The 27,325-nt window shown below is 39.0% G+C and overlaps 1 protein-coding gene and 1 long non-coding RNA gene across 7 annotated transcripts in view; one reads left to right on the top strand and one right to left on the bottom strand.

The window, feature by feature from the left end:
* brip1 (BRCA1 interacting helicase 1) overlaps positions 1-27,325 on the bottom strand; it is a 342,881-nt gene that overhangs the window by 169,709 nt on the left and 145,847 nt on the right. For all 5 annotated transcript variants that reach the window (XM_069911456.1, XM_069911452.1, XM_069911453.1 and 2 more), the window contains exons 18-20: positions 10,715-10,827; positions 9,034-9,116; positions 4,540-4,896 (exon numbers count right to left, since the gene is read on the bottom strand). In XM_069911456.1, coding sequence (XP_069767557.1) covers positions 4,540-4,896; positions 9,034-9,116; positions 10,715-10,827 — 553 coding nt within the window. The remainder of the gene's footprint in view (positions 1-4,539; positions 4,897-9,033; positions 9,117-10,714; positions 10,828-27,325) is intronic.
* The window catches only part of LOC138749704 (uncharacterized), a 30,910-nt gene that overhangs the window by 889 nt on the left and 2,696 nt on the right, over positions 1-27,325 (top strand). The window contains exon 3 of one of the 2 annotated variants that reach the window (XR_011348833.1): positions 27,227-27,324. The exons of the other annotated variant lie outside the window; for it this stretch is intronic. This is a non-coding gene — a long non-coding RNA (uncharacterized lncRNA). Of the gene's footprint in view, positions 1-27,226; position 27,325 lie in introns of those variants that run through there. 2 annotated transcript variants of the gene reach the window in all.

Here is a 27,325-nt window from a genome sequence, read left to right on the forward strand (position 1 = left end):
AAAATACAGTGACAAATGAAGCAACACAATCACAATATTTATATTGAGCATGGGCAAAATTCTTGTATTCCAGTTACAATTGTTGGTAAAGAAACCATGGGAAGTGGTTGGGTGATCCTAGAACAGTACATCATTGAAAGATGACTGTGGCAGCATGAACCATGTGGCAGAACATGATGCCAAATTAAATGAAATCTTTCCTGCTTGCACATAATACATATTTCACTTAAATCACTTAAAAGCGACTATCATTTCACAATTGTTGGGTGAAGAAAAGAAATCTAATAGAACCAAGACCACAAGAATTTTAACAACTGCTAACAAATGGAGAACAATTCCATCAGGGTGCTCATAATCCCTATCTTGCTGTTATATACAAGAACATGTGAGCTTGCAGGCGCCTCAGATTGAAGAGACTGCCATCCGTGCGGTACCGGATGTAAACAGCGTCTTCATTGTTGGGGTCTTTCATGGCTTGGTTCAGCATCATGCTGAAGAAGATTGAAAAGAGGGTTGGTGCGAGAACACAGCCTTGCTTCACGCCATTGTTAATGGAGAAGGGTTCAGAGAGCTCATCTGAGGCGCCTGCAAGCTCACACCAAGACACAAGAGAAACTTGTCCGTGAACTACTCTTTGCAGATGATGCCGCTTTAGTTGCCCATTCAGAGCCAGCTCTTCAGCGCTTGACGTCCTGCTTTGCGGAAACTGCCAAAATGTTTGGCCTGGAAGTCAGCCTGAAGAAAACTGAGGTCCTCCATCAGCCAGCTCCCCACCATGACTACCAGCCCCCCCACATCTCCATCGGGCACACAAAACTCAAAACGGTCAACCAGTTTACCTATCTCGGCTGCACCATTTCATCAGATGCAAGGATCGACAATGAGATAGACAACAGACTCGCCAAGGCAAATAGCGCCTTTGGAAGACTACACAAAAGAGTCTGGAAAAACAACCAACTGAAAAACCTCACAAAGATAAGCGTATACAGAGCCGTTGTCATACCCACACTCCTGTTCGGCTCCGAATCATGGGTCCTCTACCGGCACCACCTACGGCTCCTAGAACGCTTCCACCAGCGTTGTCTCCGCTCCATCCTCAACATCCATTGGAGCGCTCACACCCCTAACGTCGAGGTACTCGAGATGGCAGAGGTCGACAGCATCGAGTCCACGCTGCTGAAGATCCAGCTGCGCTGGATGGGTCACGTCTCCAGAATGGAGGACCATCGCCTTCCCAAGATCGTGTTATATGGCGAGCTCTCCACTGGCCACCGTGACAGAGGTGCACCAAAGAAAAGGTACAAGGACTGCCTAAAGAAATCTCTTGGTGCCTGCCACATTGACCACCGCCAGTGGGCTGATAACGCCTCAAACCGTGCATCTTGGCGCCTCACAGTTTGGCGGGCAGCAGCCTCCTTTGAAGAAGACCGCAGAGCCCACCTCACTGACAAAAGGCAAAGGAGGAAAAACCCAACACCCAACCCCAACCAACCAATTTTCCCTTGCAACCGCTGCAATCGTGTCTGCCTGTCCCGCATCGGACTGGTCAGCCACAAACGAGCCTGCAGCTGACGTGGACTTTTTACCCCCTCCATAAATCTTCGTCCGCGAAGCCAAGCCAAAGAAGAAAGAATACAAGAACATTTAAACATTTTAAAATCAATCAGAAACCACAAGAAATGTCTTCTAGTGATCAACACAAGCTTCTTCAGGCTAAAATAAACACCATCTTATGACTGATGGATTGATTCGAGAAAAACAAATCTCATATCCCATGCTTTAACATGTTAATTTTAGACTAAAATAAATTCAAAAATCATCATTAATTTCATTCAGTGAATAGGAAGATCAAAATCTCAAAGTACAGATACTCCCCGACTTAAAAGCGAAATTCAGACGGAAGGATCGGTCATATCTCAGAATGAATGCACGTCAGAATTGCGCACATTTGTTAAAAAATATAAAATTCATGCAGTTTATGTTGTATTTGACAAATGATAGAAGTCACCTCAATGACTACTGCCCTCTCACACTCATGTCTACCGTCATGAAGTGCTCCGAGGCTCGCATTGGGGCACATCAAGCTTCCTGCTGTCTCCGTCGCTGGATCCCCTGCAGTTCGCTTACAGATCCAACTGCTCTACAGACAATACCATCACACTCTATCTGGCCCTCACCCACCTGGAAAACAAGGACATGCATATTCGAATGTTGTTTATCGACTTCAGTTTGGCGTTCAACACTGACGTACCTCAATATCTGATAGGGAAATCAAGCCTGCTGGGTCTAAACACCTCCTTCTTCAATGGGATTCTCGACTTCCTGTCAAGGAGACTCCAAGCAGTTTGGATCAGAAACAGCACTTTCAAGACCCTCACAATGAGCACGAAGACCCCCCCAGGGCTGCATGTTGTGGCTCTGCTGAGTCATGGCTGTGCAGCAAAACGCAGCTCAAACTACACGTTCGCTGATGACACGACCGTGGTGGGCCTTATTAGTAAGGATGATGAGTCAGCATTCAGAGAGGAGGTGCAGTCGCTAATGGACTGGTGCAGAGCTAACAAGTTGTATCTGAATGTTAATAAAACCAAAGAGATGGTTGTCGACTTCAGGAGGGCCTGGGGGGGAGTGGAAATCACTCCTGACCGGCCATTGATCGCTCTACCGTAGATGGTGTCAAGAGCATCAAGTTTCTTGGTGTGCACTTGGCAGAGCATCTCATCTGGTCCCTTTACACCAGCGCCTCTATTTTCTGTGATGGTGGAGGAAAGTTCATCTCCCACCCTCCATCCTCACTAAATTCTACAGAGGATGTATTGAGAGCATTCTAAGCAATTGCATCACTGCCTGGTTTTGAAGCTATATCATCTCAGCCCGTAAGACCCTGCAGAGGATAGTAAAGTCAGCTGAAAAGATTATCGGGGGCTCTCTTCCCACCACGATGGTCATCTATGACAAACGATGCACGTTGAAAGCAATAAACATTGTGAAGACTTCACGCACCCCTCAAACTTTTCTCCCTCTGCCATCTGGTTGGAGGTATCGTAGCACTTGGGCACTTACGCCCAGATTGGACAACAGTTTTTTTCCCCCAAGCCATCAGGCTCTTGAATTCCCAGAACATATCTGGAGAGTGTACCGGGGACTTTTACTGTATACGTTAGGCGCCCTAATGATATGGAATTTGCGCACTTAACGCTCGTGCATGCGTCAACCAAATTCCAATAAGTGAACCATGTGTGCATCAACCGAAGACTCCACATGAACACAGGAATCAAGACAGCTGCACGCAGCCTCCAGGACGTCGACTAACAAGACAAGTACAGACATTTTGGCTCTTGCATGCCCTGAATCTCTGTTATAGCTAGTCAAACACAACATAAACCCATGCAAATTTTATAATTTAAAAAAAATTTTCAACAAATCTTCAGTCATATGTGCGGATGGACATAGGTCACAAGCCGGAAAGTATCTGTTATGATAAAAGATGGATTATGAAGATGTGGACTGATTTACTTTGTCAAACCAATGGAAAGATGTTTTCATCTCTTCCAAGTTATCCTTGGCTTGGCTTCGCGGACGAAGATTTATGGAGGGGGTAAAAAGTCCACGTCAGCTGCAGGCTCGTTTGTGGCTGACAAGTCCGATGCGGGACAGGCAGACACGATTGCAGCGGTTGCAGGGGAAAATTGGTTGGTTGGGGTTGGGTGTTGGGTTTTTCCTCCTTTGCCTTTTGTCAGTGAGGTGGGCTCTGCGGTCTTCTTCAAAGGAAGTTGCTGCCCGCCAAACTGTGAGGCGCCAAGATGCACAGTTTGAGGCGTTATCAGCCCACTGGCGGTGGTCAATGTGGCAGGCACCAAGAGATTTCTTTAGGCAGTCCTTGTACCTTTTCTTTGGTGCACCTCTGTCACGGTGGCCAGTGGAGAGCTCGCCATATAACACGATCTTGGGAAGGCGATGGTCCTCCATTCTGGAGACGTGACCCATCCAGCGCAGCTGGATCTTCAGCAGCGTGGACTCGATGCTGTCGACCTCTGCCATCTCGAGTACTTCGACGTTAGGGATGTAAGCGCTCCAATGGATGTTGAGGATGGAGCGGAGACAACGCTGGTGGAAGCGTTCTAGGAGCCGTAGGTGGTGCCGGTAGAGGACCCATGATTCGGAGCCGAACAGGAGTGTGGGTATGACAACGGCTCTGTATACGCTTATCTTTGTGAGGTTTTTCAGTTGGTTGTTTTTCCAGACTCTTTTGTGTAGTCTTCCAAAGGCGCTATTTGCCTTGGCGAGTCTGTTGTCTATCTCATTGTCGATCCTTGCATCTGATGAAATGGTGCAGCCGACATAGGTAAACTGGTTGACCGTTTTGAGTTTTGTGTGCCCGATGGAGATGTGGGGGGGCTGGTAATCATAAATAATGGAGAGAAAGAACATTATATTATTGTGCCTCAGTTAAAATAAATATGGAACCAAGCTATTAATGTTAAAATCCTTATACTTATAAGATCCACAAGAAAAGAATAGCACTTTATAATTACTAACCCAGTACTCCCGCAAAGCTCATTTTGCTGGTATTACAGAAGGGAGGTGTAGATACGGCATTGGGACTATTCCTCTGGTTTACTGTGCAGGCATTGGGTTGGGAGAATTTCAGAATATTATTTTCTAAAGAGGCTTGTAGACTAGCAATGGGTGACTGATGATCTTGGTTCTTGTCCTCTGCAAGCTTTGCAACATCTGCACCCGAAGATCCAGACGTAATAGCTGGCATTCTATCGAGAATCTTTGGCAAATGATCAACATTTTTCTGCTGAACATTGGAAAACATGCATAGCGAATCAAGAGCACACTTGAAGTTTGGATGGTGTTGGACTTGCCGACGAATCCATTTTGACAGACCTATAATTAAACAAATGTTACAAAAACAAAAGTGAAAAGCAGAAAGGAAATTTCTTCTAAAATGGAGATCAGGCATTCAAGGCAATATGATATATTTTGTGTGATGCAAATTAAAAACCCATAACAATTCAATAATCCTCTATTTTACCCCTACAATTTGTAAATTAATAAAAGGGCACATCAGTGATCAGTTCCTCTCCTTTCCAGTTTTGATTTGTACCTCCAATGACTTGTGCTTTATTAATGTTAGCAATCATATTATTTACGTTGTTAAGAACCAAGATATTATTATTTTTATTTTCTATATTGCAAGTTAAGCATTTACTTTAAGCAGGCATATCCATGATTCATCAATCCCAGAAAGATCTTATAAAAGACGACAAACCAACAATTATTTCATGTTTTTAAATAAATTACTTCCAAAAGATGAATAGTCATACTTTATTTACTAAGTAAATATTGCCTGTTTTAGGAATGGTCACAGTAAGTATATTTTCATGTTTTGAAAATCAAATTAACTAAGCAAAATAGTTTATATCCAAATAGTTTACCTGCATATTCCACCTTCCCCATTATCAACTTTTTTGGTCATTCATTAGAGGTTTCTAAAATTCTACGTCCTCTCAGGTTTACATTTTGCAAAGTATAATTATTTAATCTAATTTCTTAAACCTCTTCGTTAGCAATCTGGATCACTCTTTCCATGCTGATTTTATTTCTCAGTAGCACGTACTCAATTTCGTAAATGAGAATTATGCAGTATTTACTTCAACATTTCTTGTTGTTTTACTACTTTAAACCCTTTTATACCTAAACTCTCCTACGTAGGAGTTGGTTGTACACTTGTTGTTCAATCCCCACGTTCTGACTGAATTGGGACCCTCCTAAATAGAATATAAATTCTATCTTCTTATCATCATTTTCTCCAGAAAACAGCTCAGTATGAAATTACCAATTCAACCATTATCACTACATAAGACTAGAATTCTGAAAGAAAAAGAAAATGTTGGAAGTGCTCAGTAGGCCAGGAAATATCTGTCTAATGAGAAGCCTTGATGGCTCCAGATTCCCAGGGCCACTCTTCCAACTCCACCTGCTTGAGATGCAACATTTCTTCTTTCACCTTGCTCCTTCCCTTCATCCAGGGACCCAAACAGCATATTGCACTTTTACCCATCAAATATATTGCATTCTGTGTTCAACTGGAGAAATCAAACATAGACCATTTGAAGGAACATCTCTGCTCAGCCTGCAAGAGTGACGCTGAGTTGAGTTGCCTGTAATATTAAACGCACATCCAACACCACTCTCACCTCTCAGCTTCAATGATGAAAAGACAGTGTAATAGACAAATAGCACCTCGGTTTATCTCTCTCCAGACAATGTCCAATCTGTTGGGCATTTCCAGCATTCACTTCTTGACTTCAGACTTTAGCTTACTTGAATTTACCAGCTTAACCTGTCCTTTTATTCACAGGTCCATCAATTATGGGATCACCTGTAAACCATGACCACACCCTTTCAGAGATATTACCTCTCATTTATCATCCCAAAATAAATCTTCTCTGCAACTTAAAACTAACTTTCCTTTCTAACTTTTTTAGTTCTCATGATGGGTTTTCAACCCGAAATCCTGCCTGTTTTTCTTTCCACAAATAGCATTTTCTGTCTTTATCAACAATAGCCATCATAAATAAGAACATTGACCAAATTTTCCATTCCTAATCTTGGGTAGTAATGGAACTAACTCACTAAAAGCTGGTTGGAGTATTTTGTGAAATTTATTCACACTTGGAATGAAAACTAGGAATTCAATCTGCATTAGAGGGATGATAATCTCTTAAAACTTGGCAAAGTGTGGTTGCAAGTCTCGGTGGATAAACTCGCTACAAAAAATTGGAATTTTTTCAGCAGTATTAGGCAGTTGAACGCAAGCACCCCTTAAAAATGGCTGGTCAAAGAAACTAAAGATGAATGCATTCCGCATTCAACTGCCTAATACTGCTTTGGATTTTTGTGTTAGGAGTGCCTTGTTGAAGATTAATCCAAGGCATATTCTTGGAACAGAGAAGAGGCGTATTTTTATGTTTTCTCCCAAGAAGGAAGGGGTGGAAAGTAGACTCCTCTTATCAACGCAAAGTCACAACTTAGGACAAGAAACTGAAGGAAATCTAATTCAATCAGGTAGAAAAGTGAAGTGGTAAGAATTATTTTAAAAAATCACTCAACCTCTTAAGTGCATCTTTGCATTTCAAGCAATTCCTATTTATTTGTATTTCAAATGCATGGAATTCTAAAAGTCCAAACATTTCACTTGAGTGTACCCTCTAAAAATTTACAGGTGCTTATGTGCTCTATAAAATTTTACAAGGCAGCCACTCATGGGTACATTTGGAATAAGTATTTTTTCTTAACCCTGAAAGCATGGCAAGTCCAATTACAGAGTGTTGCTCAGAAGGTGCTCCTCTTTATCCAGCAGAGAAAAAAGGATAATAGGTCACAGTAAGTATAGCACACATTACATAATATTTTCTCAGCCAAATTCTGCAACATTGGCAAGACATAGCAGTATTACTTAAGAATCTGATGCAAGTATTTTTTAATGGTCTAGTCCTTTCTTGGGCAGCTGTTTCACATTATTTTCAAAATTGAAATGCCAAAACAGAGCTCTAGCACCATCCAGTGACAAATGGGTAGTAATTTTACATTTTCACTTTTCATGTGATATTTTAAAACAAACTTAATCCAGCAATTTTCATGGTGAACAGTTTTTTTTCTCTTTGTTTTCAAGTTTTTCTCAATGCATCCAACTCTTCGGATTATACAGTTTGTCTCCCTGAGCTTGCATCATCTTTCTTTAGGGTCATAGAGTGGCGCAGCACAGGAACGGGTCAATTAGCTCAACTTGTCCATGCTGACCACGATGTCCATCTATACTAAACCCATTTACTTCCATTGAGTTCTTTTTTCAAAATCCAAGTGCCTGCCCAAATGCAACCATCGAATAGAAAAGCCTGGTCCTCAGATCTCTTTTAAATTTCTCTCCTCTCACTTTAAAACTATTTAAACTCCCCAACCCTTGGCAAAAAATCCTTCACTATCCACCATTTCTATGTCCCTCAATTTCATAAACCTATCAGTCTCTTATTTCCCCGTGAGAATACATTGTTTATCCATCCCTCCTTAAAAGTGAAGCCCTCCATTCCAGGCAACATTTGGTGAATCTCTTCTGCACTGTTACCATATTCTCCTCTTGTGTTCAACCAGAGCAGCAGACGATATGCAGATGCCACGACCAACTTTGTAAAGCTGCAACCTTCTAAATCTTACATTCAATGCCTGAACCTATGAAGCCAATCATGCCAAATGCCTTCTTCATTACCTTATCCATCTGTGCTGACATTTTCAGGGACCTGTGATTTTACAACCTAATATCCCTCTATACACCAATACTCCCAAGGTTTCTTATTCTGTTCATATTTGACCATCCAAAGTACATTAGCTTGCACTTGTCTGCATTAAAGTCCTGCTTTTGCTCTGCCTGACTTTCCAACTGGTCTATGTTCCTTTGTTTCATTTCACAACCTTCTTCACCATCTACTATTCTACTATTTCTTATGTGACCAGCAAACGTTTCAATCATTCCACTTACATTCTCATACCACTGGAGAAAGACTGCCAGTCAGAAAAACTTCTCACGACCACTATTCTATGCCTCCTTTCACCAGGTCAATTTTAGATCGAGCTTGCCAAAGCAGTTTGGATACCATATGTTTGAACCTTCTAGACCAGTCTACCATGTTGGACTTTGTCAAAGGCCTTGCAAATCATTTCTACTCTTGGTTTCATCAATTTTATTTTAACCTCCTCAAAAAGCAGATTTGTGAGGCATGACTTCTGTTGCAAAAAAAACCATGCTGACTCTTTCTAATTAGTGGCTGCCTTTCCAAGTCCTTAGATGTTTTCCAATAATATCCCTGGTTCACCAGCTTGCAGTTTTCTCAACTTCCTGGATAACATTAGTTATCCTCCAATCTTCTGAATTATTGTTGATATTTCACCCTACTAACTAACATCTTGAGCCCAGAAAAACCACTGCTTTCCGTTAAGAATTAAGATACCTTAATAGACCCTCACCTGTTATATATTTTTTATCATTTCTTCCAAATCGGTCATCAACAAGGATCAGTGCTCCCCAGTCAGTTTTATGTCGAATACATCTATACAAGTAAATAAAATTAAATTCTGTCATCAGAATTTTCTAAACCAACTAGTAGCCATATTAAAGAACATTTTCAGCTTTTAAAATAGACAGACATTTTGTATATACGTGATGGCAAATAAATTAAAAAGCACCTTAATCTCAGAATATTAGAGAGTTTCCACTGTATTTATATATTAAACTCTATAAGATGACAAAAGCATATTTGAGATTGCAGTAAATGGTAGAACTATGCCACGTCCATGAAGCCAAAAGAACCAAAAAGTGAGGTGATGGAGCGAAAAAAAAAATCAGAATTCTGTAAAGGATTGTCCATATATGTAGTTTCCTACAATCCTTCAAAAAGGAGAAATATTATTGTTATAGAAAATGCATATATACAAAGAAACCACAAATAGATTACCCTGGAAAATAATATTTGTAATTGGAATTTACCTAATATCACAACTTGCGTAAAAGAAGCTTTTGATGGATGGCCCCTTAACTGATCTTACCAGGTTTTCCTTTGGGAGATCAACCAGGCTTTCACTAATAAACTGTGCCACTAGATAATTAATAAATAAGTCTCAAGTGCACTTTTTTTCCATTAAGAATCTAAATTCAAAGCTCAGTTCATCAGGACTAATCCCTCCCTACAGAAGTAATCCAGTGTGTCAAATATGAGCAAAGTTTACATGATTAATGTGCATTAAAAAATTAAAAATAAGTTTTATGCAGTTGGAAATCTTTGAAATGTAAGAAAATTAGTTGAATTAAAAGCAAAATATTTTTGCAGTTAAGACACTTATGAAAGTATACACAAAGGCCCTGGAATTTACAAAATCTTTTGATTTAATACTAAGTTACTTACATTTTGTCCTTTTGATTCATTATTAATCCCATTATTTTATAAATATTTCACTGGAGGATTTCACAACAGACAATGTGGAAAACAAATTCACAAGAAAGCCTCCTGATAGAAATAAAATTTCACGGGCGCTCTCAAGAACCAATAGGTGAGGCAGAAATTTAAAAAGAATCACCCACAAAGGTTACAACTATATGTTATTTATTTGGAAGAATTCAATCAGTGAATGCTGTAGTTTGTGGGATTTTACCCTAGAAAATGTATGTATCCAGTCTAGTGATTACACTTTCTGCTCATGAGCTTGTAAATTGCATGAGTATCCACGTAATTTTGCATCCACACAAATTTTGATTTGTGGTTCATTGGTTAAAAAGTTAGACATCTTATTTAGGTCTAAAACTCCATATCAATCAAAAGAGATTCCCACTAGCAAGCATGACACGCAATCCTATTTCCTTCCTAATATTAGGACCATCTGCATGTAAATTTGTTCACACCATACTTGTTCAATATTTACTTAATGCGCTTACATCTGCAAAAACATACCATGATTACCATAAAACAGTTTTGTAAGAATTATACTTTATTAAAGCATTTTTATCAAGGCCTGCATCCTCTTTCTCAAACTACTGCTAGCCGACATGGTTTTTTTTCTGGACCTGAAGTTAACCTCCCTCCTCCAACATCATTTCCTTCCCCCCAAAACCTAGCTAATTGGAGAATATCTTACTTTAACCATTAATTCTTACCTTCCCAGGGCTTGATTCAATGCTCGAAATGCCTGAATCTCATACCACTGACTACCAGGAAGTAGACCACGTGTCCTTGAATGCTGATCATTATATTTCCGTTTTAATTCGACCTGAAGTAGAACAGTAGGTATAATTCAAATAGCTGCATGATAGAAGTGCTTAACTGGGTATTATAGAAATGATGCAGGTTAAATAAAAAAGTCACCACCTGTAAATATTCTACAGAACATTTATGTCATTTGGATTCTCCTGGTCTCTGTGCTAATCCAGACATTCTCCCCTTCTAATCTTGAGAAGCAACCATAAACATTTTAATTTAGGTACCCCTACCTCTCTCTACACTGTTTCCAGCTCTTCTTTACCTACTCCTATTTGTTTTCTTTCTAACTTTTTCCCCCATCCAACACTTCCTCCCACCCCCACCCTTGTGGTCTTTCCCTCTGTCTTTCCGCTTCTCCCACATTGTGACAAATATCCCATCACTTGTTAGCCTCTCCTCTGCGCACCCCCCCCCCCCACCCAGTTGATATTATCCCTTCTTACTTTAGTCTCGATAAAGGGTGTCAACACAAGAATGTTGACTATTTCTACCCATTGATTCTGCCTGATCATCTGAGTTTTTCCAGATTCCTCATTGTTTGCTCAAGATTCCAACATCTGCAGTTTTTGTTTCCCTATTATCTCCTTTCCCCTTTCACTGCAACTTAAGACGTGCTTGTATTCCCATGTTTACAGTCACAATGTGAACTGATTCTCTTCACATGAAGATCAGCTGAATATCAAAAGTACTTTCAGCATTCATTTTTGTTGTAGAACTCTTCCTGAAAATCAAATGTGAACTGTGTTTTTGGACAAATGCCTGCTGAATGCTTCTAAGTTTCAGGTTATCCTACAGATTGCCAATTTCTGCAATATTTAACTTCATGAAATGTATGCAAGAAATAGTTTTTGAATACAAATATCTCAATGGTAAATGGCACTTACACAGCACCTTTGAAATTTATAAAAGGGCCCCAAGGCACTTTATGGAGGCACATTGAGAATTGGGCACTGAGCCAAACTAACAAAAAAAAATTGACAAATGAGCCAGGTTTTAAGAAATTTCGAAAAGGAGGCTAAAACATGACTGCGTTTAAACAAAAGGATGTTAGATTTAAACTGGAACTGTTGGAGGATGAGGAGCCAAGGCAGGTCGACAAGAACGAGGAAGAATGAATCACTGACTCTCATGCAATTGCATTTGAAGGAACTGCATCCTAACAAGGACCGAGAAAAGCAGCCTTGAACACTGAAATATTCACACTGGAGATAAAGTGGATGCAAAAGAGTGTTGCAGCAGTAGATGGCTTAGCTAGGCCAAAGGTAGGCCGAGTTATCAAAGTAGAATAGGCAGTCTGAGGCTCAACTCAGAATTGTTCTGCCAGAGATGGGAATCTGTGAAAAACATGGAACTGATGACAAGGCTAAGGAATTGGATATTTAATAGGATGGAGGAGATCATGATTCACCCAAAAATACCAAATTAAAGGCAACAAACATTTTGAGGTGTAGTATAGAGGTTGAGGTAGGTGTACATTAGTACAAGTTGATGATGCTGCCATGAAGCAGCTTAAAGACGACAGAGTAACTGCAAGGTTGACACAGAGAATTATGAAACAAAAAAATCATGCCTAGCAAATGGAGTGATGAAGTCGGGTGAATTACAAATTAAGAGACATGGATTAATAATCCAGAAACACAAGTTCAAATCCCCAAAAAACCAGATGTGGTAGATAAACTCCATTCCATTAAATAAATTAGAAATCTATCAACAGCAATGATGGACCATGACACCATGAAACCCCATCCACCAGTGTTCTTTTGATAAGGGAACAGTGCTTATACATAATACCTGACCATCAAAAAAGTTTAATTTAAGTCATCTCTGGAATGATTTAGCAAGCCATTTAGTCTGAAAGCAAATGGGCTTGGGCAATAAATTCTAGTCATACCTGCAAACCATGATTAACTGAAAAAAGAGAGGCTAGGGCAATGGACCAAAAGCTTGGGACCAAACAGTATGATTTGAGGAAGTGTCATCACAAAGCAGAAAAATAGAGAGTCAGCGAAAGAGTCCATGCAGAGTGCCTGATAACAAGATCAGCAACCTTGAAACAATTATATTCAGGGAAGATTAAGAGGTTAGAATTAGGAGGTTCAGAGATACAGCAGAAATTATAAAGAAGCAGTGCAATTTATAGATAGATGGAAAATGAAGGTGAAAACCATAAAAATACCAAGAACTAGTCTAAGTTAGCAAGCAAAGATTGTATCAGAGAAAGCTGGAGTGAGTTAAGAATGAGTTTTCCATCATATTTTTAAAATCAAGGAATGAGGGAGACCAGTTAATACCACATTGAAGGAGTCGGGTTTGGAGATAACAAAGGTACACTTCAGGATTTCAGCAGTAGGCATGGTTGGAATCAGGGGATTTTGGGAAGGTGGAAATCGATATGGCCAGCATCTGTGGTTTACAGCTCCTTGAAACATCAAATACAAAGAATCCAAATCAGTTTTGGATAACTACCAAAGCGTGAACTATGGAATGCAAAATGACTTTAGTCTTCCTATTGTATTATAGAAAAACATTCAATACCTAATGTGTGAGAATTAGCTGGACAATTACGAGTCAATTCTGTCAAAAGTCTTTCTTTTGGATCATGTTGTTGAGTAGCAAAATATAGGAGAAATAGAAGGGAACAAAACAATCACTGGGGGATAATAGCAAGGGTACAAGGGACATCGTTGCTTGTGAGATTCACCAGTGACAAGGGGAAAGAAAAATAGTTATAGGCAGTCCAAGAGTGCACCTGAGAACGATCCATGAGCTGATTTCTCAGAGTCTGTTTTCTATAGCTACCCATATCACATTGCTCTACATACACTTGGTACAATTTCATTTTATTAAATACCCACCCTAGCACTAATGTAATACATACTGTATCCAGTCATTAATGAATACCATGAAATATTTTATCATACTAGCTTGAAAAAAATCTATATCTTTGGGAAAATGTGCACATCTGATTTCTGCAGGACACGTACTGTAATTCGGGGAGTCATGCATTTGGCAAACTTTAAAAGTAGTCATTCAGCAGTAGCAAGAGGTTTTGCTATACTTGCCAAGGTAATATTGCAAATAATTAAACCATACATATTCAGTGTATAAACCATACATATTCAGTGTATATACGAAAATAATAAAAGCATTATTCAGTGTAATGTAGAAAATTGGGCATAACAGTTTCTAGCTTGACTTTCCAAATGATTATGCTTTTAAATGTTTATTTTTACCTACAACTTTGAGTTTTTGTACAATTCTTCACACCAAATAATTAAATTTGAACACATATTCTCTTGCAGCCTTGAGATCTCTAAATTATTAATGTCAAGATACAAAGAACAGAAACATGATAGCAAACATTTATGCATTGCATAATCAAATTTAGTAACATAAAATAATTTCACAAATGATGGGGAAAAATCCCTTAAAGGGTCATTGTCTTCCTTTCTCAGTGCTTGAGATGATATAGCTGGAGATATTCCTGAACCTCAAAGATTACATCACAGTTAAGGGGTTACAGTGTTAGTATAGTAATTAAGTTACTGGTTAACAATTCAAGATCCGGTTTCAAATCCTATCTGTGCAGATTTGAATTCAGTTAATGATCTGACATTTGTGAAAAAAGAAACAATAACTAGTTGGAGTAATGAAGTCGACAAAATCTACCAGATGGTTGCAAGAATCATTCACGTTCAATAAAAAAACTGCCACCCTCACCTTGACTGGCTCCAGTTTTACTGTATGTAATTAACTGGGTCTGAAATGCTCAAGCAAGTCACAGGGACTGCCTTTCAAGGGGTTAAATAGGGTTAGGCAATAAACCCTGGTCTCACCAGTGATGACCAAATTCCCAAGAATGAATAAAAATAAGGATATTGATTTTTTTTTGTGTTATTTTCTTTCCTTGGAAGCTACTCCACGTCCATCCAATAGGTTTCTCAAAGTTTGACTGTAAGATATATTATCTTGTTGCTTTAAAAAAAGTGACAGTAAGTTCCAAGTGATCATTTCTAGTTAGTTAATGTGAAAACTTTTCAGACAGTTCTTCTTTCAGTTATATCACAAGAATCCAAACTTAATTTAGCAAATGAGATTGGAAGTACACTACAACTCCAATCATAAAAAATATTTTTGGACCCAGAAGTAACATCTGTTTGGCTCCGAAAAAATTTTCAGATAATTGAGGATTTCAGAAAAAAAAATCAAAAATCATAATTGATCTGAAAAGTTTCAAAACCGAAAATTTATCTGAAAATTTTCAGATAAATGAGGATATCTGAAACAATCAGAAATATTTTTGGAGTCAAACTGACATCACAGGTTGAAACAAGTTTGGATTTCATGGTTTTGGTGTAGAATTATCTTATTTTGTTCAGATTTTTTTTGGTGTTTTAATGTTTTAAAAGTCTTCCCTTGTTGTTTGTTATTTAAACACTGTTCGAAGTGATTTGCCTGGTCTCAACCATTTCGGATAATCTGAGTTGTACTGTACATCATGGCAAATTAGTTATGAAGTGACAACTTTATACAGGAATTGTAAAGGAACATAGGCAAAATATACTCTTTTTACTGGCAAAGAAATAAAGAAGCAAGATGCTAAAATATGTTAACAAAATATCCTGATGAAGAAATCAGAGTTCCTAAATACTCATCAGCAAATTAACTAAGTGGAAAAAGTACCTTACAAATAACCATCTCACCAATTCAAATGAACAATTTGTGAGGAGCCAGTGTGGTCATCATTAAGACAAGTCAATCGGGATCATTTCACTGAAATGTTTTATGCATTACTACCCAAGATGCTATTTGAATACTTTTGCAATGAACAAAATGATTGTTCATGTTCCCCAAAATATCATTATCAATTTTGGCAGAGATTATCTAAAAGATGGCAACTAATTAACACTTTGGCTCACTCTTCCCTAATTTGTGGATGGTCCAACTTTAGCATTTAATTACTCGGCAGAAGAGAACATGTTGATTCAGTACTGAGGGCATTGTCGTATTATCACAGGAGCCATCCTTTTGACAAGTCTGCAAATCATGGGCCGATCTTACTAAACATAAATAAATCAGAGAATTCCTTTAACCCACTGAGCCACCAAATCAAATGAACAGAAACATTCGGTTGATTTCTTATATTTCAATCACAATACAGGAGGCCATTCACTCCAAGAACTCTGTTGGTTCTCAGTGCACATACATCAGTCCATAAAAGCTCAGGAGGTCACATAGCACCCCATATTCAAAGGCAGTCAAAGTTTCGTGCCTGAGCCCTTCAAAAGTGCAAAGGAGTGGATATGTCATGACCCGTCAAGTCTCTCCTGCAATTTTGTACATTGCACTGGACCCCAGTAAATTTTCTTATTCATCACACCTCATTTCCATTCCCCCTTATACAGTGGAAGTCCAAAAGTTTGGATGCCAGATCACCCGAATATGCGTATTTTTTGAAGACTCTTGAACTTTTAAAATTTAGCTTACACGCATGTGTTAAGTGCCACAGACACAGTGGCAACAAGCGACCAATTTATTATTTTTTCAAACTGCTCATTTTGATAAATGAAGCATGCTGTATTTGTATGTACCGATCAAAATTGAGCTGTTCATCGCTTATTTATTCCTCCTTAAATTTGAATTTTAAAAATACATCTTGAGAACTCGGAGAATCCAAACCGACCCAATCCCCAAGCAGTCTGGATTTTCGGATTTCTACTGCATACCCTGTAACTGATTTTCCCTCTTACATTTATCAACAACAAGGGGTAAATTACAGTGGTCAATCAACCTAGTAACACAACTTTGGAATGTGGGAGGAAATCAAGGCATCTAGAGGAAGAACGTGTGATAACAAGGAAAACATGAAAGCACCAGAAAAACAGCAATCATAATCAGGACAGAACCCAGATTGCCAGAGCTTCAAAGCAGCAGTATCCCCGGATTGCCAGAGCTTCGAAGCAGCAGTATCCTCGGATTGCCAGAGCTTCGAAGCAGCAGTATCTTGTGGTCCGCCAAACATAGCATTTATACTTGTGTAATCATCGATACCGTGTAATAGTTGTGTCCCTTTTTTGGTCCAAAAATCAGGAGTTTTGATATGACCCATGTAAAAGACAACCCTCCCACCCACCCCCCACCCCATCCAAGCACTCGACACCACAACCACAGACCCTCTCCCCGGCCACCCGCCCATCCGAGTTCCCAATACCCTGAATGCGAACCCTCGTCTTGGCCACCTGCCCACGAGCTCCCGATGCCCACCCATCCAAGTTCCCGACTGCACATCCTCGCCCTGACTGCTGTCCCATCTGAATTCCTGATGCCCTTACCACGGACTAACCACCGGGTCCCGGCCTTCCAAACTCCTGACACTTTGAACGATGCAAGTACTTACCAAAGTTAAAAGTTTAACCCAGGTAAATTTTGACCCCCTCAATTTTTGGACCAAAAAAGGGATTTTAAAAAAATGTGACAATTACGCAGGTATATACAGTAGGTTCACTGTTGTTTCATACACTGTGTGCAAATCAACAAGCATGTTTTCTGCAAACGATTCAAATATAAAAATTAAATTGTACCTCTCATTTAGTTTTTCCAAGATCAATAAGGATATATCCAATACTCAAACATATATTGCAAATCTGCTTCTAATTTAGGATTTTTTTTTAATTTAAAAAAACTTTTTTTTAAATCTAGTATGATCTCTCAATTATTTTTTCCAACCATCAATAATTGATCAATCTTTCTCTATATGGAAAATCAAAGGTATTATTTCATTTGCAAATTTATTAAAGGAAGGTTGTTTAATATCTTTTGATCAGTTGACAGGTAAATATGACTTACCAAATATTCATTTTTTTTAGACATTTACAGATTATAAATTTCTTAAATACCATATTAATGGACTTTCCATTTGTATATCCACCAGATTTAGTTGATAATATTTTTCAATTGAATCCTTCTCAGAAAGGATTAATTGGAATTATATATAATTATTGAAATTACATCCAGTACTTCACAATAAGATTAAAAAGGCTTGGGAATTGGAACTTGCAAGACCCTTATCGAAGGATCTAAGGGATAAGATTCTTAAACTGGTGTATACAATATTCAATATGTGCCCGATATTCATTAATCCAATTTAAAGTGGTGCCTTGTGTTCACATAAGTTGGCTTGTATCTTTTCTAATATTAACCCTACTTGTGACAGATGCAAATCTGATAGTTACATTGACACATGTTCATCCTTAGAAATGCACTGCAATTTTTTAAAATACATTTTCAGCTGTATTTCAGGTAGAACTACGACCCAATTCAAAAACTGCTCTTTATTTTATAGGTTTTTTTTAATTTTGATGTTCATAGACTCACAAAATTCAAACAAACAGTATAATCTTTCAACATTCATACAATATATAGAGTCTGTGTTTATTCCCCCACCCCCCCCCCCCCCCACTGTACCCTACTGAAAAAAGTAAATTAAATTGTACAGATACAAATTCTGGTGGGGTCATAGAGCCCTACAGAAACCAGGGAAAAACAACGAGGATGCCTAAATAACAAAGGCTAAAAAAAAAACAATTAAAAGGAAAGAAAAACTTTAAACTAAACTGAAAAAGCACGTTGCCTGCACCATGTTCCACTTTCTTGGTTGTTTTCATTTCCCTGCTAGGATAAATTACTCTTGTGCCCCTATTTCCAAGGTTTTTAAACCAGACACAAGGAGTTTTTATGGACCTGCACAACATGTTGTGGCCTTGTCTATGTTGTTGGCTACAAGAGCGATCTTATTCAAATGGAAGACTAAAGACCTCTAACAGTGTTTCGATGGTTCTCTCATATAATGTCCTGTTTTAATTTAGAAAAAAAATAGATATGTATTTGATTCATTGGTGAAATTTGAAGATACATGGAGACCTTTTATGTCTTATTTTCATTTGATGTAAATGTTTTTTCTATAAATGTGATTAGATGTACTCACTCTTTCAAATAAGATATAGTCTTCCCTTTGTTTTTTGATTCACGGTATGAATCAAAAGCTATAAGATATATGTAACCCTCAGGATAAGCTGCTCAGATTTTTAAAAAATAGAGTAGGCCAGGTGGCTTTTATATATTTTTTAAAATGTCTTTTCTGGTTTCACTCAGTGCAGTGGAAGGGGGGGGGGGGGAAATCCTGAATTTATACTGTTTGAAGCTTATTTTACACACGTGATAAATTTTCTGTTTCGCCTCCATTTCTTCATTGTACTGAACTTATTAATAAAAACCAATAAAAAAGATTGAAAAAGAAAGTTAAATTAACAATCGTTCTAGGCACAGCCTAAGAATTAGAACTCCCTGGCAATTGATATGAATACAATGGACTTCACTTGCCAAATAGTTTGAAGTGAAATTGTGCCAAACTGCAGGTACAATGGTTAAACCATACAATAAAGACCTTTCAAATGTAGGTAACTTTAAAGGCTGCTTCAAAGCAATTGATGGACACCCAGATTTTTTTTTTCAAAATATACACAAAAGCAACACAATTATATACAACACCGGACGGAGGACGAATATTTTGATTATTAAAATTCTGTGATGGTGACAGGCCTGATGAAAGGAGAGGTTCCTGCTCATGATTCCTCTTTCCAGCATAAACCAACATGGCTCGTAATGTGCAGATTCTGATCAAATACCACACCATGGCAGCAGAATTTCTTCTCAGAATGCGGATTTTTACTGTAGAGTAATAAACACCACAGAGGAACAGAGAGCCAAATCCTTTCGTTCTCCACAGATTTAAATATAGTAATGAAAAACAAATTCAGTTTGAATACCACAAACTATTAAATCTTTACAGAAGCCTGTCACTTTAAATTAGATTTCATATCAGGATAGTTGCATTTCTAAACCAGTACTGAAGCTGTGGTTAATAAAAAAAGACACTGTACAGTTTAAATGTAATGAGGCATTGTGGTTGATGCCCATTTCATTAGGCCTCATTCAAACAAGCATACAAACACAAACTCGGTGGAAATCAAGCAATAATTAAGAATACATGCAATGCTCATTTTAATATGTTTTACATCAATTCCCACACACTTTCTTACAAATCAGTGCATAATCTACACCACATTCAATACATACAATTTACAAATCATTGTTGCATGACAATGAATAAAGAAGCAATTTCAAGTTGTTTCACATAAGAAAAATCAATGAACACGGAAATCCAAGAAAGTTGCTCAACCATGAGTTTGTTTGCTTCATAGGCAAAAAAAAAATAACAGTTCAGACCAATTTATAATCTCCCTTAAGTACAAACAAATAGATGCTTAAGAAATAATCCATCGACAAAAAATTGTACTTCTAATTGCACTTCCCATGATTTATCATTTTATTCTTAAACAATTGGATTCAATTTACCAGATAATGGGATTAGGATAATGAAAATAATTAATTTCAACAAACAATGGAAACAATTTAGCCACCCAGAACTATTCTTACAACGAATGTCCAAAATATTCCTCTGTAATAATGATCATTTGCTTACTTTGTGTGAGGCAAGCCTTCTCATTTTAAGAAAAGCAGAATATGAATTGGAATCCCAATAGAATCACTGGAGTAACGAGTTGTCAACCTTTTCCAACCATTTTATTCCAGGAGCAAAGACCATGTCAGTAGTTCCTCTGTTTGCGCGAAAGCCACACTGTGATTCTGGGAGAACATTTTCGGCAACACTAGGTATTAGTCTATTAAGGAGAATCCTGGCGAAGATTTTGCCTGCAATGGAGAGCCGCATGATTCCCCTGTAGTTTGAGCAGTCTGATTTCTCGCCTTTGTTTTTGTACAGGGTGATGATGATGGCGTCACGAAGGTCCTGAGGCAGCTTTCCTTGGTCCCAGCAGAGCATGAAAAACTCATGCAGTTTGGTATGCAGAGCTTTGCCGCCAGCCTTCCAGACCTCTGGGTGGGATTCCATCCATACCTGCTGCTTTGCCACTTTTCAGTTGTTCAATTGCCTCATATGTCTCTTCCCGGGTAAGGACCTCATCCAGCTCTAGCCTCAAGGGTTGTTGAAGGAGCAGGAGCAGGGCTGATTCTTGGACTGAGCGTTTGGCACTGAAAAGGAATTGGAAGTGTTCTGACCATCGATTGAGGATGGAGATCTAGTCGCTGAGGAGGACTTCGCCATCTGAGCTGCGCAGAGGGCTTTGGACGGGGTGAGGGGCCGTACACCGCCATTAGTGTCTTATAAAAACCCTGAAGTCGCCAATGTCAGCGCTAAGCTGGGTTCATTTGGCAAGGCTAGTCCACCACTCATTTTGGATCAGCTCCAAGAAAAGTGCAGAGAACAAAACAAAGGACTCTACATCACCTTTGTTGACCTCACCAAAGCCTTTGACACCGTGAGCAGGAAAGGGCTTTGGCAAATACTAGAGCGCCTCGGATGCCCCCCCAAGTTCCTCAACATGGTTATCCAACTGCACGAAAACCAACAAGGTTGGGTCAGATACAGCAATGAGCTCTCCGAACCCTTCTCCATTGACAACGGCATGAAACAAGGTTGCGTCCTCGCACCAACCCTCTTTTCAATCTTCTTCAGCTTGATGCTGAAACAAGCAATGAAAGACCTCAACAATGAAGACGGTGTTTACATCTGGTACCGCACCGATGGCAGTCTCTTCAATCTGAGGCGCTTGCAAGCTCACACCAAGAGCAACTTGTCCGTGAACTACTCTTTGCAGACGATGCCGCTTTAGTTGCCCATTCAGAGCCAGCTCTCCAGCGCATGACGTCCTGTTTTGCAGAAACTGCCAAAATGTTTGGCCTGGAAGTCAGCCTGAAGAAAACTGAGGTCCTCCATCAGCCAGTTCCCCACCATGACCACCAGTCCCCCACATCTCCATCGGGCACACAAAACTCATAACGGTCAACCAGTTTACCTACCTCGGCTGCACCATTTCATCTGATGCAAAGATTGACAAAAATATAGACAACAGACTCGCCAAGGCAAATAGCGCCTTTGGAAGACTGCACAAAAGAGTCTGGAAAAACAACCACCTGAAGAAACACACAAAGATCAGCGTGTACAGAGCCGTTGTCATACCCACGCTCCTGTTTGGCTCCAAATCATGGGTCCTCTACCGGCATCACCTATGGCTCCAAGAACGCTTCCATCAGCGTTGTCTCCGCTCCATTCTCAACATTCATTGGAATGACTTCATCACCTACATCGAAGTACTCGAGATGGCAGAGGTCGACAGCATCGAGTCCATGTTGCTGAAGACCCAACTGCGCTGGGTGGGTCACGTCTCCAGAATGGAGGACCATCGCCTTCCCAAGATCGTGTTCTATGGCGAGCTCTCCACTGGCCACCGAGACAGAGGTGCACCAAAGAAGAGGTACAAGGACTTCCTAAAGAAATCTCTTGGTGCCTGCCCCATTGACCACCGCCAGTGGGCTGATCTCGCCTCCAACCGTGCATCTTGGCGCCTCACAGTTCGGCGGGCTGCAACCTCCTTTGAAGAAGACCGCAGAGCCCACCTCACTGACAAAAGACAAAGGAGGAAAAACCCAACACCCAACCCACCAATTTTCCCTTGCAACCGCTGCAACCGTGCCTGCCTGTCCCGCATCGGACTTGTCAGTCACCAACGAGCCCGCAGCAGACGTAGACATACCCCTCCATAAATCTTCGTCCGCGAAGCCAAGCCAAAGAGAGAAGATTCCAGGAGCATTATCAGAATAGGCATCGAAAGTAATGCCCATGTGTCAATGCAAGCGATAATTAGAGTAGTTTTATTTTTACTTTAATACATACTTTATTACTTTAATTAGATCAATTATTTTCAATATATATAAAATCTGCAACAAATAAAAGGAACACAATTATCATGTCAGGGAGAGTCACAGAAATTAATGGAAAGTTTTGCAGTCAAATGAAAAGTTTAAGAAATAATTTGAATTAAAATTAACGAGACAAATTAAATTTCTACCTAGATTTTGTGGGCACGTGTCTGTGTAATTTTCCATGACTGAAGAAGTATTTAATTATTCTTATTGGTGTCTAAATACGTTACAATAAACTCTCTCTGCAGGCTCTCTTGTCTTGAAATCATTATTGCAAGCTGGCCACGCTGAGCCACCGACACTAGCCATTCTCATGGCCCCATTCGGTCTCTGCTCAAAGTTTATGGTTCCTCTTCCCTGTGAAGCAGTCAAGTTTATTTGGTTTCTTCCGTATTTTTGTCCTACTGACTATATTAAAAAAAACAAAAGATATTTTATGATTTCAGTCCATGGCCCCCCCCTTAAATATGCTGTGGGCCCCATGAAGAATGGGTGATCAACTCCCATCCTGCATACAAATTTAATTATGCGAATAATGCTGAGTAATTTCATACCAAAAGCAAAAAGGTGTTTTTCGTGGGGCAGGAGGGTTACTGATGCATGTTATTTGTTAAAAGAGGTTATCACTTTTTTGATTAGATAATTTAGATTTTATTTGAATCATCTTTCATTCTTTGCCATCCTCTCCTTTCACTGAACAAGGACACATTCAAATTCTACATTACGGTATTCCGCTTCAGAATCCAGGATAAAGCAATTTTGTAATGATGGGTAATAGAGACTGCACTTTGAAAGCTGGTAGTGCTTATGTTCTCAACAGATTAATAATTATAAAAATTGCAATGGCTGAAGATAATCTGTTCATGAAAACAAATTTAAGAAATGATTATTCACTATTCATGGCCAGCATTTTAGAATTGTAAGTGAATATTTTTTTGACATAAAATGCCGCTGGTCAAAAATAATTGTCTATTATTTACAAATCTGATCATAATGCTCTACATTGACATAGCATCACAACAGATTTTGTTTTAATATGGTCTTTGTCATAACCACATGAAAAATTCTATTGCTGCTACGCAGTAAAGGAATGACAATCAATGGGCTGATAGTTTTAATATATGTATAACCATTGAAAATGATGACTTGGAGGTTACATGAAGGCTACAGGGATAAACGTGTATCCAACGTGGTAGTTTCTTGGCTTATTATAGTGACAGGATCATTGATTTCAATGCTTTGGGTTATGTAAGTATTGCAGACAAAGAGTATAGCAACCCTGTTTGTTCTCATGTCTGATAGTTGTCCAGCAACCAGGTGGAGACCAGATTCACTGAAATGATTGAAGATGATTGGTGAATTAGTCCGGGCCAAAATATCAGAGACAACATAATCTTCAATGGGATACCAAACCATGTCTCAAGGTTTCAGGAGAAATCAAAGTATTAGTTCAAGTTTATTAGCCTTCATAGGCTGAGACTCTGTGTATAAGAGTTGCAAATGTAACTTTACAAAACTTTTTTAAGGCCACATTTGGAGCATGGTGCATAGTTCTGGATGGGACATGACAGGAAGGGTGTTGTAGCATTACAAAGAGTTCAGAAGAGTCAGGAGATTTCCTGTACTAGAGGCTTTTTACCTACAAGGAGAGATTGAAGACTGGGCATATCCTTACTAGAATGTAGGAAGTTGAGAGTAACATTAGAGGATTATAAAATTATGAGGAGCATCGAGAGTATTTTTTTTTCTAGGGTGTGGAAAGATGACATAGGCTGAAGATAGAATTAAGAAATTTAAAGGAGATCTGAGGTTCAGGTTTTCACACAGAGGATGGTGGTTATATGGAACGAGCTGCCGGAGGAAGTAGCACAGGCAGATATTTAGACAGGTAGTTGGATAGGAAAGGAGCAGAGAGGGACAGCAGGCCTAAAGAGAGGAAAAAGGGATTGAAGCAGATAGGTATCTTGACTGGTGTGGAAATGGTGGGCCAAAGGGGCTGTATTTGTGCTGTATTACTCTATGATTCTATGTCGATGACCTGTGGCCAAATCAAACAAAAATATTCATCCTAAAAAAAAACAGCTTCCATCCCTGAGTTTGGCCAAAATACTAATAGGTAATTTTCTTTAGAAAACAATTTATAAGCATTTTATTATGCAAGGTTTAGTTACTCAAGTTCGATGCAAAGGAAATGCAAGTACAGAAGCATAACTAACCATAAGTTAATTACACTTCCTCTCTGGCAAGTAAAAGAATACTAACTAAATAATTCGTGGACAAAAGGTATCTGAAAAGCAAAATTAAGCAAAAAAAATTCAAAACAGTAGATAAGTACTCAAAAAAAAACAAATTTGAGTGCTTGCAAATAATGCAGCAGTTGTATGGAAGCAAAGCTGAAAATAATTTAAAACAAGAGTGAAAATGACAAATAATGACATATAATACTGAAAGAGTCATAAACTTTAAAGCAGTGGTTCCCAAACCCTAACCCTTTTTGGGCTGCCGCCCCCTTGGCTCCCAGGTCACATCCCTAGCACCCCCCCCAATCACCTCCTCTCTCTCTCCCCCCCCCCCACCCCACCCACCCACACACAACCTCTTTCTTCGCATTAGGTCTACTGTAAATTTAAAACAAAACAACTAATCTAACACTATTAACAAGCATATGTATTTCACAAATAAAAATAAAGTAAACCAATTTATTTAGCAATATGAAAGGGTAAATTTACATCTCACCTAAAACCACACTGTCTTCACCGACCTGGGCAGTCCATCACCGTCCCGCCCAGTCACCCCCAGCCCCATCTCACCTGACAGATAGTGCACGATGAGCGGTGCAGGCTGAGTTTGCCAGAAACATTTGGACCTCCCCCTTTTGCCCCAGGTGGGGGCAACATCACCCACTTTGGGAATGACTGCTTTAAAGGAATACAACTGTTAAGTAATAACAAAACAAAAAGGGTAAAATTAAACCTTTGGATTGGAATGAATTTTTTCTTCTGTTTTTAAAGAAGGCTGACGCAAAATCTGTTGTTTTGCGGCAACATTACAGGTGCAGATATTGCTATAAATTACATCTAAAAAATAAATTAATTAATGCAAAAAAATAAGTTAATTGTCCACTCAAAAATCTGATGGCAGAGGGAATGATGTTGCTGTTGAACCGTTGATTTTCATGCTCCTGTAACCTCCTTCTGACAGTAGCAATGAGAAGAGGGCATGGCCTGGATGGTGGGGTCCTTGAGAATAGAGCCTGCTTTCTTCAGATACTGCCTCTTGTAGATGTCCTCAATGGAGTAAAGAGTGATGCCCATGATAGTGCTGGCTGAGTTCACAACTCTCTGTAGTTTTCTGCTATGCATTTTTTTTTTCTTCTTTGGCTTGGCTTCGCGGACGAAGATTTATGGAGGGGTAATGTCCACGTCAGCTGCAGGCTCGTTGGCTGACAAGTCCGATGCGGGACAGGCAGACACCTCCATAATCAGACAATGCTGTAACCCATTAGAAATTTGAAAGAGTCTTTGGTGATGTACCAAATCTCTTCAAACTGCTAATGAAGTATAGCTGCTGGTGAGCCTTCTTCGTGATTCCATCGACACGATGGCCCCAGCATTGATCTTCAGAAACGTTGACACCCAGGAATTTGATGTTCTTTACTCTTTCCACTGCTAATCACCCAATGTGGACCGTTGGGCAACTTTTCTTTCTAGTAACACAAGAACCAATGGCAACCAGCTACTTCTATGATATAGGTGTATTATAAATGCAAAAGCTTGAGAGAAAATTCTGCATTTAAAGGTTCTCATTCAAGGGAACAGTGTCTAGCTGATAATCAAGGAACTAATACCTAAAAACAAATGAAAAAGTACAGCAAAGTTTTTAAACGTCATTCTTTTTCATAAATAATTAAGCATACATTTTTGAAAGTTAATTTTTTCATTGAGCCAGGAGGCTTTAGGATTTCAATTTAAATATCTCAAAGTTTTTAAAAGTCAAAACATTACTCATTCAAAAAAAGATAGGAAGTAATGTAATGTTACTATAACCAACACATGAACAATCTTGGCTATAAATTTAGAGAATTGCTGAAATGGAGAGCAATGTTGCAAAAACACACCACAGAACCAGTTAAAAATGTAGTCAAACAGTAATTAAAACCATTGTTCAACTGATCCCAAATGTATTTTAATTCTAAGCAGCTTATAGCAGTAATAAAGTTTTTATTACAAAAAAAATCAATGCCAACTAAATATCCCAGTGATAATATTGTGCAAACTGACAACGCACAATGCTGTATTGTTTTCCAGTTACAGAGTTTAATGTATGGACATCTTAATTAAAACAAGAGTCAGCTAAGGGTTTTGTTAATAATTGTTTACGCTGCTGATTCAACTGAGAATCTATTGAGACAATTTTTGCTTAATCTTTGAAAGAGTCAAGTAGCAGATGTGACAAGAGAAAACGTGTGAACAGAGGTGTTCACCAAAGAGGTCAGAGTGCAACCCTGTGCTTCCTGTGGTATATCATTTTAATTGTCTAAATTTCTCTTTTCTCTGCCTTCCACACAGTTCCAACAAACTTGACTCAAGCTCCAGGAATAGCACTTCATTTTTCAATTACATTTTTCTGGGCTACGTGCTCAACAATGTGAAGTAACTAAAGACAAT

Source organism: Narcine bancroftii, chromosome 14 (genome assembly GCF_036971445.1).
Source record: "Narcine bancroftii isolate sNarBan1 chromosome 14, sNarBan1.hap1, whole genome shotgun sequence".
NCBI classification, from domain to species: Eukaryota; Metazoa; Chordata; class Chondrichthyes; order Torpediniformes; family Narcinidae; genus Narcine; species Narcine bancroftii.